The 20,374-nt window shown below is 49.2% G+C and overlaps 1 protein-coding gene across 4 annotated transcripts in view; it reads left to right on the top strand.

The window, feature by feature from the left end:
• Nucleotides 1-11,048: 11,048 nt before the first annotated feature.
• Nucleotides 11,049-20,374, top strand: part of Sh3pxd2a (SH3 and PX domains 2A) — a 209,655-nt gene continuing 200,329 nt past the window's right edge. For 2 of the 4 annotated variants that reach the window (XM_087907825.1, XM_087907829.1), the window contains exon 1: nucleotides 11,052-11,400. In XM_087907825.1, the coding sequence (XP_087763951.1) occupies nucleotides 11,329-11,400 (72 nt within the window). In that variant the 5' untranslated portion in view covers nucleotides 11,052-11,328. Of the gene's footprint in view, nucleotides 11,401-20,374 lie in introns of all 4 variants that reach the window. The other 2 variants (XM_087907827.1, XM_087907826.1) reach the window with 2 other exon arrangements.

Genomic DNA, 20,374 nt, shown 5'->3' on the forward strand with positions numbered 1-20,374 from the left:
TAGGAAACGTCTGATTTCTAGAAAAGTAAAAATAACAAACTGGAAACTAAAGTAAGAATAAAACACCTTAAAATATGTTTTCCAAAGCTGGGTGGTGATGGCGCACGCCTTTAATCCCAGCCCTTGGGAAGCAGAGGCAGGCAGATCTCTGTGAGTTTGAGGCCAGCCTGGTCTATAGGGCAAGTTTCAGGACAGGCACCAAAGCTACATAGAGAACCCCTGTCTTGAAAAAACAGAAAACAAACCAAAAAAACCATGTTTTCAGGACTTTTCATATGAGTTTTGGAGCCACGAAATGCAGGCTGACTCAGAACTTACAGTTTACACTAAATGCTTCTTTACTCCACCTGCAGAGAATAAGACATCTTCCTTTCTGCCCTCACCAGATAAATGCTGGTCAATATTTAAAGAAACAGGATTTGAAAGGGTCCAAAGTTTGTAGTTTTGCCACATATAATTGTCAAGTAGACTAAGTTCTACAGTCTGATTTGTGACTAAATTCCTGGTTATGGAATAGAGGGGTGTGCGTGCGTGCGTGCGTGTGTGTGTGTGTGTTGCTCAGCACAGTTCTTGGAACACAATACTATATGAGCTTAATAAAGAATTGTGAGTATTGTTACTCTTCTTCCCATTTTTGCTAAAACCAGAAGGACTATTGAGATGGACTAGATGAGCCACCTAACTTCACAGAAAAGGAAATTAGAAAATCGAATAGCTTCGCATCCCTCCATGATGCAGATAGAGAGCTACAGCTGTCCTATCACCGGGACCCGGCAGTCCCACCAAACAGAGGCCACTCTGCAGCTCCAGGTCCCTGCAGTCCCTCAAGTCCACCTTCAAAGCCCAAGCTGGGTCAGCTACAAAACCTGAGGCTCCGCCCCTTGCCCGACCCCTGTGCAGAACAGTCAAATCCATCTGTCTGTCACGTCTACAAAGGTTCAAGTGCATCATGGAATTTGTTGAGGTGGGGTTTATTGTACATTTTTCTTTTAAGTTTTGGACTTTGATCTTAGACATTCTTTTTAAAATTTATTTATTATGTATGCAATATTCTGTCTGTGTGTATGTCTGCAGGCCAGAAGAGGGCACCAGACCTCATTACAGATGGTTGTGAGCCACCATGTGGTTGCTGGGAATTGAACTCAGGACCTTTGGAAGAGCAGGCAATGCTCTTAATCACTGAGCCATCTCTCCAGCCCCTATTGTACATTTTTAAATCTTTAAGATGTAAACTTTTCCATTCTCACCCTTAGAATTTATACTTTGAGATATGTTTGCCCCACTTAAATAACATTCACTGCTATTATAAGTTTATATTTATTTTTTATGGCTGTTTAATGTTTATATGAATGTCTTGCTTTCATTGGTTCTCATAGATGCTAGAAAAGGGCTTTGGGATCCCCTGGGACTGGAGATGGATGTGAGCCACCATATGGGTGCTGGGAATTGAACTGGGGTTCTCGGGAGAGTAGCCTGTGTTCTTAACCACAGAGTCATCTCTCCAGTTTCCTTCTTATGACTTTTAAAACCATGCTTATCTTTAAAAAAAAGCTATACAATTCTTAAATGGTAATTTTTCTTCTACTGTTGCCCCAGTTCTTCATTGAGTGGGACTCTTATGTTGGTAACTTTACAAAATTTTTAATGAATAAATAAATTCCCAGGCTGGTGAGATGGCTCAGTAAATAAAGGTGCTTAACGCTCACTGCTCTGACTCCTATCCCAAGACCTACATAGTGGGAGAGAACTGACTCCCTGTAGTTGTGTCCTGACCTCCACACACTCATCCCCAATAAATAAATGTTAAAAAAAATTACTTGATTAATGAAGTCCTCTAAAAAGCAAACAAAAAAATTTAGTAGCTGTATTTGGGATATATAACTTACTGTACCAGCCCTCTTTCCTAGAATTCCCTTATTAGTTTGCTTATGATCATGTTTCTTCTACAGAACTACACCAGATGATTCTTGCTCTTGGCCGGATGGACACATGACCAACCTGAGCCAATCAGATTCTTTCTTTCTAGCAAACTTGGAGCTGAACTCCAGAGGCAAGCAACGCGCCTCAGATGTATCTGAATTGAGAGGTTGGTGGACCCTTGTGTAAAGGAGACTTTCTACCCACGAGTAAAGAAGCAGGGGGGGGGGGGAACTTCAATCAGAAGGTAAAACAAAAAGTCTGGTGTAATGGCGCAGTTTCTAATGTTAGCACTCGGGAGGCAGAACCAGGTTTACATACGCACATGCACACGAAAGAAAAGGAGAAGTAACACAGCCACACTAACACAGTACTAAGCAGAGAGAAGAAATATGGAAAATCAACGCTTCCATTCTCAAAGATTTGTTACTTCCTGATTCTACTCATTCAGGATGTCCAGACGTCTGTGACTCCACGAGAAACTGCTGCTATGAGTTGTAATTGAGCCCCGCCCCATCCCCTTTCAGACAGCTCCGTCAGTGCCTAGGACTTATAAACCTGAGTCCTAAGGAAGACAAGTGCTCTGCAGTTTCGGAAAGGAAGATGAACCGGGACTGCTCACCCTTGGCAGATTATTTACCCACGGCAGCCCCGCTCTGTGGTAGCTCAGGTCAACAGTCTGGGTGCCAAGGCTTTTTCTGCCTTTATTACTGATTGGCTAAGAAACGAGCCAGATGTGGGGACGTTCCCCTTTATAAGGGGTAAGGCTTGTGCTGAAACCGCGCTTGACCTTGAGTCCTCAAGTGCCTCAGATCATAGAAAATGAATAAACTTCTAGGTTCAAACAGGACACAAAACAGTGATTTCAAAGATATTTCTGAATAGAGAAATGAAAGAAAATGGAAGGGGTGGAGTCAAACGGAGCCTTTAAGAAAATTGTGGCCTCTGGCTATATATATATATATATATATATATATATATATATATATATATATATATATATATATAAAAGGGAAAAGGAAAAACTTGCTTTTGAATTCCCCAACGGATTTTTCTCTCCCTCCTCTTCTATTTGTCATTCAGTGGCCACGTCAGAGTTTTCTGGCTTCTGGAAAATCTAGGGGAATTTGAAAAAGAAAATCTAGGACTGTTTGTGGTTAAAACTGAAGCATACAGAGTGATCTTTTATACCAGGAGGATGCTGGGAATTCACCTGTGTTAGTTAGGGTCACTGTTGCTGTGGTGAACACCGTGACCAAAAGCAGATTGGGGAAGAAAGGGTTTATTTGGCTCACACGTCCACGTCATAAGTTATAGTCACATTCTTCTTTGGGCTGCCAGCTCACTCCCAAATAATGACACCGAGATTTCTTATTAATTATGAAAGCGCGGGCTATTGCTTAGACTTGTTCCTAACTAGCTCTTATATTAATCCATGTCCTAGCACATGGCATTACCTCTCTTTTATCTTGTGTCTCGTGTTTTCTCTCGGTGTCTCCCACACATCTAGATTCCTCCTCATCTTCCTTTTCCTCCCCGGAAACCCACCCTATGCTTCCCGCCTAGCTATGGACCATTCAGCTTATTATTAAACCAATCACAGCAATATATCTTCAGACAGTGCACAAATGTCTCACAACAGTAGTCCGTCACTGAAGGAAGTCAGTGTGGGACCCTAAAATGAGCAGGAACCTGGAGGCAGGAGCTGATGCAGAGGCCATGGACGGGTGCTGCTTAGTTCTGGCTGTTACTCACGGCTCGCTTTCTTATAGAACCTAGGATCATCAGCCCAGGAATGAACTGAGCCCTCCTCCATCAATCACCAGTAGAGAAAACACCCTACAGCCAGATCTCATGAAGGCATTTTCCCAATTGAGGGTCCTTCCCTTCAGACAACTCTGTGTCGAGTTGGCATAAAACTCACCAGCACACACCTGTTGAGTAGCTGCAATCAGACTGTGTGAAACCTTCCACATCTTCATTTCAGAAGGCCTTAAGACACAATATGCTAGTCTGGGGACCAGATGTCTGGCAGGACTCGGGATGCTGCCTAGAGTCAAAGAATAAAACTTCTCCCCACTATGAATCTAATTGTGTCCTTGTCTTCTTTGGTTGTTCAAACTACCAGATTTCCTTCTGGAATTCTGTGGGCCTGGTCATTTTCTAAGACTAGAATTCTAGGTGGTTCTATAAAAAAAAATCCGCACAATAACTTTTACCAGCATGCAGCAGGAGGCCAAGACCCTACCTCCACGGCCCCGTAGGGGAAGCAGGCAGACACCTGCCCGATGAGAACCCTAGGTGGGCACAGGGAGGGGTGGCTTTCACCAGCTGATGGCTTGGCAAGGAGCCACACCTTGTTATTATGACTGCAATTAGCAGGGGGCTGTGTAGACAGGGCAGCCCTGGTGCCCATCCGCCCACACGTCCTGCAACCAAGAGAGAAGGCACCTGCGAAAGGCAGCCTATACACTGCTGGTGGAATGCCAATAGTGCCACCACTCTGGAAGTCAGCACGGAGGCTCTTCAAAAACCTAAAAGTAGGCTGCAACTTGCAACTTGGCTATCTCATATTCCTGGGTTTTCACCCAGACGATGCCAATTCAGCCTTCCAGACAAACAGATCAGCGCTTGCTGTAGCACTTTTCACAACAGCTAACTTATTGAAGCAGCCTACATGTCCAGAATCAGAGGAATGAGTCAAAAAGCATGTTGCATACGTAGTGGATTCATCCAGAAAGAAGACTATGCAATTTGTAGGAAGATGGACGCAACTGCAGATCTTTTTGTTAGATGAATTGAGCCAGTTTCAGGAAGACAAGTATTATCTGCTTTCTCTCATATGAGACTCCTAGAATTTTTAAAGGATTTATTTATTTATTACATACACAGCATTCTGCCTGCGTGTATGCCACTTGCCAGAAGAGAGCACCAGATCTCATTATGAATGACTGTGAGCTACCATGTGGTTGCTGGGAATTGAACTCAGGACCTCTGGAAGAGCAGCCAGTGCTCTTAACCTCTGAGCCATCTCTCCATCCTGAGATTCCTAGATTTTAATAGATATGTAAAATCACATATATATGCATGTTTATATGACATGTGAGCAGAAGTAAAACTGTCAGCAATTCTCAACCTGTGAATCACGACCCCATAGGGGTTGCATGTCAGACCCTGCTTATCAGATATTGTATTACAGTACAATCCCCCCCTTTTTTTTGGCAGTACAGTCCCCCCCCTTTTTTTTGGTATTTTGAGATAGGGTTTCTCTGTAGCTTTGGAGCCTGTCCTGGAACTAGCTCTTGTTGACCAGTGAACTCACAGAGATTCACCTGCCTCTGCCTTCTATGTCCTGGGATTAAAGGCGTGCGCCACCATTGCCTGGCTACATTGCAATTCCTAAAAGTGGCAAAATTACAGTTATGAAGTTGCAATGAAAATAATTTTATGGTTGGGGTTCACTACAACATGAGGTATTAAAGGGTGCATCATCAGGAAGGCTGAGAACCACTAGTCTAGGGAACAAAGGTTATGGGGGAACACATTCAACGTCTAATACATATTTGCATGAGAATGTCCTTATGTAACACAGGACCATGTACAATGAAAAATTTATAATTAAAAATTGTGTTTGTGCATACATACATACATGTGTGTGGTGGTTTGAGAGAAAATGACCCCCAAAGGGAGTGGCACTATTAGTAGTGTGTTCTTATTGGAGTAGGTGTGGTCTTGGAGAAAGTATGTCACTGCGGAGGTGGGCTTTGAAGTCTTATATATGCTCAAGTCACACCCAGTGTCTCAGACCACTTCCTGTTTCCTGTGGGTCAAGATATGGAAGAGCTCTCACCTCCTTCTCCAGCACCATGTCTGCCTGCATACTGCCTTGATTCCCGCCATTATGATAATGAATTAAACCTCTGAACTCTAAGAAAGTCACTCCAGTTAAACCCTTTCCTTTATAAGAGTTGTCATGGTCATGGTGCCTCTTTACAGCAATAGAAACCCTAGCTAAGACTGTGTGTGTGTGTGTGTGTGTGTGTGTGTGTGTGTGTGTGTCTCACATAGCTCAGACTGGCCTTGAACTCTTGACCTTCCTGTCTCCACCTCTCAAGTGCTAGTAAGTACGGCACCATTACACTAGCCAGGTATGGTAGTGCACACCTTTAATTCCATCATGGGATCACGGGGAGGCTGGGGTAGGTGGATCTCTGTGAATTTGAGGTCAGTCTGGTCTATAAGGTGAGTTCTAGGAGAGCCAGGGCTGCATAGTGAGACCCTGTCTTAAAAAAGAAAGAAAGAAAGAAAGAAAGAAGGAAGGAAGGAAGGAAGGAAGGAAGGAAGGAAGGAAGGAAAGAAGGAAAAGATTAAAAGCTAGCAAATGACTTTCCTGGGAAGTTGATCTTACTTTCTACTCCAAACCCGAAAGTGGGGTCAGGGGCATCCTAAACACAAGTTAATAGTTAGGACCAGGCTAAAAGGAACTTGTAGGAAGATGAGGAGAAGAAACTGAGCAAGAAGTATGACCCTGGTTCCTTTTTCTTGCCAGGCCTCGCATGTCCCTGCCAGAGGTCAGCCAGGGTCTGATCACTATCACCTTGGCCAGGAGGGAGCCCCAAATTTCACTCGATTTTCCACATCTCTAGGCACATCTCACTCTCTGGTGAGACCTTATTCTATAGAACGGTTATCCATCATCTAGCATATCTAGAAGGTGACTGATGAGAAAGATCCCCAGAGTGCTCTAAGGGCACAAGGCTGGCTTGTGGTGAAGATGGGACGGGAGCCCAGGTTGTATAAGAACTTCTCCGATACCATTCTCCAATGCCTCTACATAGCACTTAGCAGCAGCCATGTCTACAACTGTCTACTGTGACCTCATATTCAAAAAGACAACCATTTGGCGGAATGCCCAGCGCATACACAGCCCTGCTCTGGGTGGAGTGCAGGGCAGGTGGCAGGAGGTAGAAATGCTTCAGTTGAGGGTAAGGAGAAAATGGGTGGGGTCAAAGTCCATGTTTGTTTGTTTTCAGACCAGGTTTCTCTGTGTAGTCTTGCCTGTCCCGGAACTCATTCTGTAAACCAGGCTGGCCTTGAACCTGGAGATCTGTCTGCCTCTGCTTTCTGAGTGCTGGGATTAAAGGTGTACACCATCACTACCAGGCTTGTTCGTTTTTAAGGGCTTTGTGGACTTCATATCAGATTAGTTGGGCCAACCTAAGCCCAGGAACAAGATGTAAATGAGGTTCTGTATAGTAAAGACTGAGTAAGCAGGATACAAGACACGGTTAGAGACGGGTAATTTGAATGTAATTGGCCTCCATAATCTCATAGGGAGTGGCACTAGGAGAAGGTGTGGCGTTGCTGGAGTGGGTATGGCCTTGTTGGAGGAAGTGTGTCCCTCTGGGGGTGGGCTTTGAGCTTTCCTATGCACAAGATACTGCCCAGTGTCTCAGTCAACTTCCTGTTGCCTGCAGGATGTAGGACTCTCAGTACTCTAGCGCCACATCTGCCTGCGTGCTGCCATGCTCCCTGGCCATGATGATAATGGACTGAACCTCTGAACTGTAAGGGAGCCACCCCAGTTACATGTTTTCATTTATAAGAGCTGCCGTGGTCATGGTGTGTCTTCACAGCAACAGAAGCCCATAGACAGATCAAGAGTGACATTAGGAACTACCGTGACATTCCTAAGTGTGAAGAAGGGATAATACTGTGCCTTTACTTAGGGCTTAAAAGTTTTCTGCGCTTTCCTGGATGTTGTCTCTTTTTAGGCAGCCTGAAGAGCCTCCTGCGGGGAGGAGGTGGGGTGGACCTTGCACGGAGGATCACGCAGCACGCACAGTCTGTCACTATCCAGTCTTCACTGGGGAGTCCAGGCAAGTTTTGGTGCTCATATGCGTGGATAATCTGAACTAAAGGACTCTCTAGGTGTTAGGGCGAGTGCCAGTGTGCTCTGCAGACAGGCTCACCCTGCCTGTGTGCTCTGCAGACAGACTCACCCTGCCTGTGACTAGGCACCTGGAGCAGGGAGACAGCTGGCCTAGGGATAACTAGATCTTAGCATTAGGGGACTTTCTTAGTTTCTCTTGACCTCAGTTTGCCTCTCTGAAATTAGATGAATGATCCCTTCCAGGTAGAAAATTCTTTGATTATAAGCATTAGAACCAAATCATATAATTTTCTGTTTTTGAAAAATCAGATTTTGAGATACCAGTTTACTTCTTTATTTTGGGCATTATTTATCCTCAACATTTTTTTATTTTCATTTTTACATCTGTAGTTTCTCATTTGATCTCACACAGTATTCTTGGGTTAGGCTCACATCTACTAGTTTATAAGCAGAGGTGACAAAATTGGGGTTTATCTCACCTGCGGCGCTGCCTTTGAGCTGACATTTCCAACACTGGCCACCCTGTGTACCTGCCCTGTCACAAGTTGATTTCTGCCAAATTTTATTCTTTTAGAGCAGTGTCAGTTATTCAGGAGGCACTGAATCAACCCTAGGTCAGCAGAAAGGAATTCTGGAAATACTGGCGGAAAGAAGTAGGAAGTACAGCCGGTCCTACTTCATACTTAAAGATCTTTTCTCCTGCGGGTGTAAATAGCCTCCGTCTGTCTTGACGTCATTATGGTGGCAATGAGAGGTGGTGTACAGGTTTTTTTCCTAGTTTGTTTCTCGAGATAATTCAGAAACAAAAAGAGAAACCTAGCATATGCCTAAGTTGTTCTTAAATACCCCAGTTTGAGAGATGTCAGGTTGTTTGGAGCTTCTTAGGCAGGCTGCCGACAGGCAGGTGAGCACCAAGTTGCTATGACCGTGGCCGCATTGAGCCATCTCTCCCAGGACTTCTTGTGGTTGGTGTTCTCTTCAGTGCAGTTGAGGCCCAGGAACAGCAGTCTGGGAACAAACTGGTGCTGTTTTGGTGAACTAACCGCTCTGATTCTCAAGGGGGCCCACAGCAAACTGAGCCTGCTCCCCCATTTCCCCTTCCCCCACCAGGGGCTTATCAGGATTAATTAGCACACCCAGAGGCTTGGCCAGCCACAGAGGAGGAGCGCTGAGTGCTTCTGTGGAGCAGCTTCTCCTGAAGGGTTGGCTGCTGAAAGAGGACTTGGGGAGGGGCGGGCATCCTCCCACTTTCCACAGCTCAGGGCTGAGCATGTGTTCTGGTTGAAGTTATTCAAGAAGACAGACTCAGCTTTGACGTTCCCCACTAACCATTCTCCCGGTTGAGGGAGCGCCTTCTTCTAGCCTTCCCACCAGTGTCGCTGAGACAGAGAAGTCTGTGCCTGGTGTCTGTGTCTCCTACAGCCGCCATGTGTTCTGTAAGTGTATGTATAGTCTGTATACCCTTACATGGGTGTGCCTGTGTGCAACACACTCATAGGCCAGAGGAAGATGACTGATACCCACTTTCCTCCTTATTCTCTTGAGACAGGATCCTCTCACGGAACCTGAAGCTTACTGTTTCTGTGGCCAGGCTGGCTGGCCAGCAAGGCCCTGCAATCCTTTCTCTGTCCTGACCCTAGCGCGTGTGCCAGGCTCTCAGGTCATGCCCGCTCCGGCTTTTACCTTAGCACTGCGGCTCTGAGCTCTGGGAGTCCTGCTCGCTCAGCCAGCACTCTTTTAGAATTTTTTTTTAAGTTTTTTATTAAAGTTTTTATATGTGTAAGTGTTTTGCCTGCATGTATGTATGTGTACCACGTTGGGTGCCGGAGGAGGTCAGAAGAGGGCGCTTGATCCCCTGGAACCAGAGTTATAGATGGTTGTGAGCCATTGAGTGGATGCTGGGAACGAAACCAAGGTCCTCCATAAATGCAACAAGTGTTCTTACCAATGAATCACCTTCCCGGCTCCGTCCTGAATCTGTAGTCAGGTCTTTTATGTGCACTGGCTCAGTTTCTTTATGTCCCTTCTCAGGCTAGATTATGAGGGATATTTTGTGCCAAGCAAATGCAGAAGAAAGTCTCAGAATGGCCCAGGGCTTCTGACAAGGCAAATTTAAAAAAAAGTCACAAAATCCTTCGCCCTCATTTCGGATGCTTCCCATTGGTCTCCAGACACAAAACATTACTGTATTGTGACACAATTGGATTCGTTATGAAAACACCTACTCCTTTAAATATTTGAAAGTAGAATGAAAAAAAAATGATGAAACCGATGTTGGGAGGGATATGTTGAATTAAGTAAAATTGTGCCCAAAGACCAGAGATGGGCAAGCGACTTGGGAAGCGGCTTTCTGGTACAGAGCGAGGGATAGTGGGGAAGCCAGAGCCTGGAGCTAATGAAGATCTGGCCCCCAACACAGTGGATTTTTCCCACCATTGTGTGCGCCCTTCCCGGTTGCCAGCCCTGGGAGAGTCCCAGGAGAGTCCGGGCTTAAGGCTAAAGTGGTGTTTGTAACCTTGTCATTGGGAAATGATGTCGCAGGTTAGTTACACAGGCCCTGATCGATGATGGAGGCAGCAGCAGATCAATAGATTCCATTTCCGGGGAGAATTCACCCGTGGTGACCTGCAGGGGGGCAGGTGGTCCATCAAAAGAAAGCTGACTTGAAAGATTTAATGCCGGTTTCTTCTACCTCCCGGTCTCCTCTTGGAACTGTAGACTGTAACAGGCTAGTAATAAACTACTTTTCCTTAAAGAGATCTAGAGAGATGGCAGTAGTACGAGGGACAGAAAGGTGACCACAGATCCTCTAGGAGACGGAAAGCCAGGATTGGGGCGCACTGGGCTTACTCGCTCCGAGCCGTCTCCTTCCAAAGCTACCTTGAGTTTGGGTGCTGAGCACAGTAGCCCTTCCAGGCCTCGCAGGACTGCAGCCCCTCGCCGTCCGCCCGAGCCCCTCCCCCGGCCGGGAGCCCCTCCCCTCGCTTCCCCTTGCCGCGCTCCCCTCCCTTCCTCTCCCTCCCCTTCCCTGCCCGCCCCGCCTCCGCCTTCTGCGCCCACAGCCTCCGCCAGCGCCGAGCCCCCAAGAGCCCGAGCGCGGCCCAGGGGCGCCACCGGCCCCTCCCCGGCGCGCTGACAGCAGGCCCGGCCCCCGCCCCGTGCCCTCGCCGGCGGGGCACACCCCCAGCCCTCCTCTGCGCCGCCAGTTCCCGCCGGCCCCACCGGGCGGCAGAGAGATCGAGCAGGCGAGTGGAGCAGCGAGCGCGGCGGCGCGGGAGGGAAGGGGCGCGCGGCAGGCCCACGGGAGCCGCCTGGGGCGCACGGAGCCCTCGTGCCCTCCAGGACAGTCGCATGCCCGGGAGCCGCAGCTGTGGGCGCCGGGAGCCGGGGCGGCGAACGGCGCGTGGGCCAGGGGTGGCGCGGAGCCGCGGGGACCCGGGCAACCAGAGAAGAAACTGGAACCCGGCCGGGATGAGAAGGTGACGCCGCCGGGGGGCGCCACTCGCTTTGTGGGGAAGATGCTCTCCTACTGCGTGCAAGATGCCACCGTGGTGGACGTGGAGAAGCGGCGGAGCCCCTCCAAGCACTATGTGAGTACTGCTCCCACCAACCCCGGTGTGGGGCTAGCCAGATCAGGGGATGGCCCCTCGCCTCTTCTTACTGTTAAGTCCCAGAGAGTTGTGACCCCAGGGGCTGCCCTTGGCGCCAGTGTCTGTTCGCAGGGCTGCGATCTCTAGGGAAACCTTTTCTGTCCTTCCTCCACTCCTGTGTCCCGGGTTTCTTTTTTTGGCATTGCAATTGGCAAGTGGCTGCCCTTGTCTGTTACAACGGTGAAGTCATGTGTCCGCCCGTAGCTTGGATGGATGGCAGGGGAAGCTTTCGTCAGCCTCTTACGGAGCAGTTCCTTTGGGAAAGAGCGTTTTCGCCGCGCTCCCTAGGGGCGCGGGACGCTCACGCTCACTCGGCCCGGGATGCTTTTAGTTGCTTTGACCGGAGACCCATGCTTCGCTTTCTGCCTTCCACGTTTGTTGGTCTGCCTGCACCGGCTGGGGTCTGGGGACAGAGGAAGCGCTTTGCCCCCTGCCCCCTCCACTCTTCGCTTCGAGCTTTGATTTCCTTCTTAAAGCCATTGTATCCCGCGGTGTTAGGAGAACTATGGCTTTTCCTTTTATCCCTCCTCTGGACGTGACCCTTCGCCGGGGTCATTTCCTCGTAAGTGATGCTCTGTCTCCAGACACGAGTAGGCAAATGTGGTCTGTGGTCTTCGAGGCACGGTTGACTGCCCTGCCGCCCCTCCCCCTCCCTCACCCAAACTTAATGAGAAGAGGCTACGGTTGACCTGCTGGGTTTCAGGGTGTGTGACAGTCCCCTTTCATCTCAGCCGATCCTGTCTTCCAATCCTTCACACCTTTGGAAGTAAATATTGTGTCCTTGCTGCCTGAGGATGGCTTGCTGAGTTCTGCTCCTGCACTTGAGATAGAAGAGACTCACAGTACAGTACCCAGGGCACAGAAGATGTGGGGACAGTAGGACAGCCTCCTATTTGCAAATTAGGCATTTAAAGGAGCATTTAGAACGCTCAAAGCATTCATTTTAACAATTAAAACAGGCTGTCGGTTGCTGCCCTAGATTGCACGTTGGCTTCTGAAGTGCCTTTTATTTCCTTTTTGGAAGGAGGCTGGGTTTGTGGTGCATTTTACTAGCCCGTGGCTACTCTTTCTGCCTGGATCACAGCAGACCTGAAGACAGGGTTCTCTGTAATTGACTAGTAGGGCTGGACTCGGATCCTTTCCAATCTTGTCATCTGGTGTTGAAAGCTTCTATTGCCATTACAAAAACCAAACCAAACCAAAAGTTCCTTTAAGGGCTGAGGAGGTTGCTCAGTATGAGAGCCCTTGACTCGCAAGTTTGAGGCACTTCTACCTACAAAAAAAGAAAACTTTGGATTTTCAGGGTTAAGAATAGTGTCAACCTCATTTTGGGGGGCACTGTATGCTGTTTTAAGGGTTCTTTTTTCCAGCTCTCAGTTGAGGTCCTCGCTGCTCTCAGCAACAGCAGTCTGCTCTGAGACCCCAACAGGTGTTTTCCCAGCTTTGGATTTTACACTAAACAATTAGATTTTAGCTCTAAGCAACTCTGCCTGAGATTACAACATAAGACACACTGACAAACTAGCAGCTAACAGGACCAAGACCTGCTATTGGCAGTATTGAAAGGCAGTCCAGGCTACTGTTTGGTCTCTTTAGAGGACTGGCTTACCCATTAGCTAGCTTGCAGCATTGTGCCCATTCTTTAAAACTCCATGCACCTTAGTTTCCCTGTTTGGAAAAAAAATTTTAATTATTTCATATATATGAGTGTTTTGTTTGCACGCATGTTGGCGCAGCCCTTGCATGAAGTACCTGCAGAAAGCCAGGATCCCTGGATCTGGAGTTCAGACAGTTGTGAGCTGCCATGTGGGGGCTGGAAGTTGAATCTGGGTCCCCTGGAAGACCTGCCAGCGCTTGTAACTGCCGCGCCATCTCTCCGGCCCTAATTTCCTCACTTTTAAAGTGAGGATAATAATAGTATTACTTCATAGGGGAGAATTAAATGACATCATCCTTGTGAAGTACTTAGCTCAGTTCTGGGAGTAAGCCCTCGTCAGAGAGCAGCTAACTGTTGATGAGAGTCTGCCTAAGAAAGTTTGAAAAATAGCTATTAATGGTCTGACTGAGAGGAAGGGGCCTTGGCGCTTTAAGATTGATAATAAAGCGTACTGTGTGGAAAATACAAAAGAAGTCCTGTCCACTTCCCCTGAAATGGTCATTCCCTCCCTTTCTACAGACAGAGTGTTTCCGGGGTCATCTCCACTTCCGTGGAAGAACGGATGATGTGATTCTTGGGGCAGAGAGTGATGTCACCTGCAGATGGGATCACACAGAGTTCTAGAAAACAATGAGAGGAGTGTGTTGGATGGCGGGGCATTGTGGAGCTGGCTGGGTCAGACAGCTCATCCGGCAACCCTTTCCTTACAGATGAGGGACAGGGAGTCAGGTGGGTCACTTACAAGGTCGCTAGTCACAGCACTGCGGATCACTGGCCCCAAGCTGGTGATGTGAACTGTTCCCTGAACATACCCAGAGTCTGGTTGAGGCTGACAAGGAAGACAGAGACATCACTACCCATTTGGGGCACAGATGCCTGACGCAAGGATGCCCAGTAATAGAAGGAGTTCAGTAGGGCGCTGTGGCGATCACTTCCCTTTTTGACCCCTGTATAGTAGATACCCCACACTGGAAGGACAGATGTTCTGGGTAAGGCTGCTCTGGCGTGGTTAGCTGACAGGATAATCTGCACTCAAGTCACGTATGTCCTGGTAAATTCTACACTGGAGAAGCATGTCCTCTTCCAGCCTCCCTCCACCTAGAGTGAGTGCTCAGCCTGTGCTTTGGTGAATGGCAGCGCCGAGGTTTTATGGGTGAACTAGTTAGCCAGAGCTTGAGGATGAGGGAGGCTTGGGGCTGGTGCAGGAGGAGCGGCTCTGGCTCCAAGACACTGGGAACACATGCAAAGGTTCCTTCAGGACACCCAGCAGAGGGTGTGCACATCTCCACAAGGAGGGGGAGCTACAGAGGTGGGGGGTCTGGTGCTTTAGGTCTGTTTATGAAAGGCAGACAAGTAGCCTCCATCTTCCGTCGTGTGCATAGTGAAGCCAGCCTTGGCTTCCTTCCTCTCTGCCAGCCCCTGCCTGGGGTGGGGCTGGGAAGGGTGAGCAGCTTCTGCTGATGTCAGCCTCCCTGTCTGGTAGCTGGGCTCCTGTCATGCCCTTCATGAGCTCCTCCTCAGGAGACCTTAGGGAAACTGGCTTTGGCCTCAGACCCTGTCTTTAAGATGGCCCTGCAGATGTCAGATGCAAGGCGCAGCCGCCTCCCCCCCCCCCCAGGGTCTTCTGACAGGGAGGCGTGTTCAGAAGCACGGAACTCTTTGCACTGACAGGTGTGTATAGGTGTGTGTAGGGCCATATGGTGGTGGAGAGAGACTTGTTTATCCAAAGCAAAGGAGGCATTATGTCTGTTTAGGTTTGGGAGGTGTCCTGCTTCCACAGTTGTTTCCTTTCCTGAGTGTTTATTTCAGACAAATACCAGTCGTGAACGCCCTGATCCTCCACAGGACTCCAGGGAATGCAAATACAGCCAGTGTCAGCAGCTACCTTCCATGGTGCCCAGCGCTAGCAGGCCTGCTCCCCTGGGAGCCTGATGGTTCATTTACTGTACCGTGTGTGTGTGTGTGTGTGTGTGTGTGTGTGTCTTTGATCCTTATTACACAGATGGATCGTGGTGAAATTAGCTAGCTGCTTGGAATTCCCACTTAGCTTCAGTCAGATCTAGGTTAGTTACCTCCCAAAGGAGAAGCCCTGGCTCTTCTAGTCGGAGGCTGTTAGTGAGTTCAGGCTCAGGCCCAGATGGTACTGAGAGAGTGACACCGGGGGGCATTGAGGCCGCCTTTCTAGGAAGCTTGGTCATCATGAAACTGGGTTTGACTGGTCGCGGAGGGAGAGCTTCCTGGGAGAACAGTGCCCGTCTCCACTGACTCCTGGAAAGCTGGATGAGAGGTGAGCCTATGAAAATAGTACATTCTCCCTGCATTTAGATCATCAGAGAGTTTGGTTTTGGTCCCGGAGTTGTGTTTTTAGGAACTGGCACCAAACTCATTCATTTCTCTGCTCTTCATTTTTATTCTCGAAGCTCTGAGATTATGGCTTCAGCCCCACAGGAGCAAGAAGTGCAAGAGCCCCTTTTTAGGGCCTTGCATTATGAAAGACGCAATACGGGACAGATTGGGGTTCAAATACGGCCTCCGGTACTTCCTAACTGTCCAACCCGTGTCTCTGGGCTCAGTGTCCTCACCTGTAACCTCACAGAAGCTTCTCATCGCCAGAGCACTCAAGGACATCTAGGACCCATGGGTGACGCTGAGGGAAAAGGCAAGACTGGACCGAAAGGAAGGCCCAGCTGTTCAGACTCTATTGGGCTGCTTGCCCCATGGAAAGCACCCAGCGTACACGACACCCAGTAAACAGGGAGCAGCTGTTCGGACCTGGAGGGGATCCTGGCTGAGCACTGGGGCCTAGTGGCAGAGTCCTAATAAGTGGAGAGGAAAAGAATGTGGATTGGGAGAGAAGAGGTTGCTCCAGGTAAAGATAGGACAAGAAGGATCCTAGCCAGATGAGCCCCAGAGGTCAGCGCTGCCCATTCCCCATCTTCCTGATTCTGGGAGTGTGAGTGTACACACACACACACACACACACACACACACACACACACACGTACGTACGTATAAATGGGAACCATTTCTTCTCTGTAGAGGGAAGTGACCTAGGGGTGAATCACAGGGCTGATGAGACTCCCTGTTCATGGAACAACCAACCACATCCTTCAAGACCGTTGGAGAGGGAGCAGAGCCAGTTTCTCATGACTTTGTCCAGAGTTGAGCATGAGGGATTTTTGAGGGGGGCAAACCAGGATTGGAGTCACTGTGTGTGGTGGCAGGCAGAGGGGAAGGGCAGGGAAGGGAAAAATAAACCTATTTGATGTCAAGTGAGCCTGGGTCCAGCTTCAGAAATATGAGCACCAGCTATTGCTTTTTCCAAAGAGCTATTCTGGGGCCAGCTGAGTTAATGGGCTGTGGGGGCTGCGAATTAGCCGAGTGCTGGGGGAACTTCTGACTTAGGATTTGCCTAGCCATCCCTGGAAATTGCCTTCTGATTTCCTCGGCCTGAGTCACTGACCAGTTTCTTGGCCAGAAAAGTCTAATGGGCAATGCTGTCCTCTTTTTGCCTCCTAATTAAAGAAAATAAAGCAAAGAATAGAGTTATGCATACGGTAGTCACACTTATTCATCTTGACTGCTGAGAATTCAGGAAAGGTATAATGGCTTGGGGCAGAAGCCTCGGGGACAGGAAGGACAAGGGGTGTGTCTGGGAAATGAGGTGGGGATTCTGGCTTTGGAAGTAGGTTCTGAGTGAGGGCCAATGATGTTCTCTGCCCTGACAATTGCCAAAAATAATGGAAGCTTCCAACTGAGTGGTCAGTGTTTGGACAGGCTGATCCCCAGAGTGCAAGCTGCCTCCTGCCTGGTCCGGCTGCTGTTGTCTGCAGGGACTGGAGCTGTAGGCAGGCAGATGAATGGAGAGGGTCGGGGCCTGGGCTAGTGGGCAGGCCACTGAGAGGCCTCAGATAACCTCAGGCAAGTTGCCATAGTAGCATCAGGGTCTAAGCCCTGCTATATACACAGGGATGACCAGAGTCCAGCCAGGACCTTGGGAAGCACAGTAAGCAGGGTGGGAGCTGACCTGAGGAGCCGTTAGGGCGAGGTATGGCAGCAATGGCGTGGCTGAGGGCATCTTGTCCGGGCGTTACACCAGTGTGGGGCAGGGGGTGGTTTTGTTCCTATTTTATAGATGTGGAAATGGAAGTTATATCCTCTTAGGACTTTTACTCAGACTATTCTGTATCACAGCTGTGATTCTCATCTTGCCCCCTAACAAGTTGGTCGGTTGCCTCTCGATTCCCCGTCAAAGCTGAGTCAGGGAGAAATGACAAGCAAATCCAGGCAGACTGTCCTGAGGGATAAGAGACACTCAAGTGCTGGGACACCCAGACCTACCGCCAGGCACGGCCACACCATATGGAACAGGTTACTAGTGTCCCTGTGCCTCAGTTTCCACATCTGCTAATAATGAGACAGCGTAGGTGGAGTTTCCAAGGGAGCCAGGTGAGTGGAGGAGGTGGGACTCGGGAGTGATGAGGATTGGTTGGGAAAGACAGGGCCAGAGATGGAGCTGCTGGGAAGACACTCCAGGGAGCGGGGAAAGTGATGCCTTGTGGGTGGAAGATGCAGGGGAGATTTGTACAGAGCCTCAGATACTTGTGGTGAGGAGAGAAGAGTGTGTGATGAAGGTCAGGGCCAAGTGCCAGGGTCCTCAGTTGGCAGCCGAGGGGATTCAGAAATCAACAGGCAGACACTTCTCCCAAGGGATGGGGACAGAGTAAGCAGATGGTCGTGGGGGTGGAGGTGGAGGTGGGGGCTCAGGACTGGTTGCAGGGGATCAGGGAGATAGTCAGGAAAGTGTAAGCACCAAGACCTGAGTTCAACCCCCAGAACCAACATGTTTAAAAAAATAGTAGGATGCACCAAGTGCTGGGGAGGTGGAGACACAGGGTCCTTGGGGTTTGCTAGTCAACTAGTCTAGCCAACTTGGGGATTACTTTGAGGACAATGATAAACTCTGTCGTAGGCAGGTGGGCTCAGCTGGTCAAGATGCCTGTTGCAAACTCTGATAGCCTAATTTTGATCTCTGGGACCCACATGGTGGAAGGAAAAAAACTGATTTTCTACCAGTTGTCTCTGACTTATTGATTATACCTGAGTGTGGGTGCGCGCGCGCACACACACACACAGATGTGTATAAACACACACACGTTAAATGTAATGATTTAAAAAGTTGATGGATATCTAAGAAACAACACTGGAGGCTGACCCGCCTTCCACATTCAAGTGTGTGAACATGTCTGTACAAGCACATGTGAAGAAAGAGAGAGGGAGGGAGGGGAAGAGAAGGCCAACTGGCTGTAGGGTTGCTCCTGCTGGGTACATGGTCAGCACTAAATCCCTTTTCTAGGTCTTCTTTGGAGATTTTGAGTTTGTTGGACCCTAGCCCCTCTTGTTTATAGCCTTTACTCCTAGTGATCAGACCCCCATAAAAGTTTATTATACCCATGCTCTTGGGGAAACGGAGGGGGGGCATGCAGGAGTGAGGCTGTCAGGTCTCTACAGTTGGGGTGACAGGTCAGAGACAGCAGCATTTCAGAGTAAGAATCTCCCCCCACATTGTCGGTGGCAAGAAGAAGGCAAGGCCTGCCTTCTACTTGTCTGGGGCCCAATTGTGAAGAACTCATGGGGAACCCAGATGGATTGTCTCTGGAGTCCCAGTGTCGTGTGGGTCAGAACTGTCCACCCTTGGGAACTCAAAGTTTCATAGACAGCGTTTTATATGACCTCGTCGTTTGTTTGATCCCCTGCCGTAAACCTATGCATTCCTGCAGCCTGACCCCTTGGGGGCGGATCGTCCTAATAGAAATAACAGCTAATGATCAGAAAGACTTGCTTTTTAAAAGACATTTCAAATGGCTTCTTTGGCAGCTTCATACATGTAGACTGTACTAGGATCAATCCCCTTCCTTTCTCCGTCCTCCCCACTCCCTGTCCATGTGCCCCTCTTTTGTGTCCCCCCCCTTGTTTCCTCCATAACTCATTGAGTCTAATTAGTCCTGCTCACTAGCGTGTGGATGTGGCACCGCCCACTGGTGCTTGGGCAACCTACCAAGGGCCACACCTGTGAAAACTGACTCGGCTTCCCCAGCAGGTGTTGGTAGTCAATAGCATCTCAGCTGGGGGTGAGATCTCAGGAGCCCCCTCCCCATCCGTGTTGGAATGCTCACTGGTTTGATATTGATCAGGCCGCCCCAACAGCGTTTCCCAGCACACCTCATCTCTTGGTGACATTCTTTCTGCCCTGTCTTTCTTGTTTCCTGAACCTTGGTAGTGATGGTGGTGTTTCTAATACTTCTGTGTGCTAAGGGACAGTCTCCAAACAGTCTCACGGTGGAAAGCTGCTGCCAGCGGCCACACTGTCTAGGTGAGGGGCGATGTGCAGACTCAGGGAGTCCGCAGGAATCCCTGGACACCACAGAGAACATAAACTGCCCAGCTGAAGCACTGAGCTAGGTCTCAGGGCTCCAAAACCTACCTCGCCCCATGGAGATTGCCTAGTCTCCAGATGATGACGTTTCACCCCCAGAAAGGCTGGATGGCCCCAAGGACATTCACCCTGAGGCCTGGCCACTTGCCTCTCCAGCTGTGAGACTTTGCCTGCCTCATGGTCTTCCCCTTCCAAAAGTCCATTTGCCTCTCTAAAAATGGCTGCCACCTTTTGGGCCTGCCTCGCAGAGGGTAGGGGCAGGTATGAGAGATGAGCTCCTCAGAATGTGTGAGGGGCACCCTGATTCTCCACGCTGTATCTTAATAATTTGGCACAGTCAATAAGATGACCAAAAGCTCTTCTGGATGCCTGGGGACTTCCTCAGCAAGGCTCACCTGACTGACCAGCTCTTTCCGGAGAAGATTCATACCAGAACTGTCCTGGGGACACTTTGGGTCCTCAGAGAAGATGTCTTCTAGGCCACAACCTGTGGGACTGCTTTCTTCTCTGCACTCCTGCTGTTACCTGAGGGAGGAAGTGACACCTAGGTGGCTGAGTTAGCAAAGAGGAAACAGCTGTGCTTTCTGCCCCTCCACTGGGCTTTCTTTGGCCTTTTGCTGTCACTTCCCTTTGTCCAGTAAGGAAACCACCCTCCCCAAGCCTGGGCGGAGGTGCACATGGGATGAGGCCCCGGCCTTTCCTCTGTGTGCGTTGCAGGCTGCGTGCACTAGGCAAGTGAGGGCATCTGATCCGTGGCTGGGATCCCTAAAACACGGGTGACCTTCAGCCCTGGCGGAAATTGATCGCTCTTATCAGATCTG

This window comes from Myodes glareolus, chromosome 7 (genome assembly GCF_982192425.1).
Source record: "Myodes glareolus chromosome 7, mMyoGla1.1, whole genome shotgun sequence".
Classification (NCBI taxonomy): Eukaryota; Metazoa; Chordata; class Mammalia; order Rodentia; family Cricetidae; genus Myodes; species Myodes glareolus.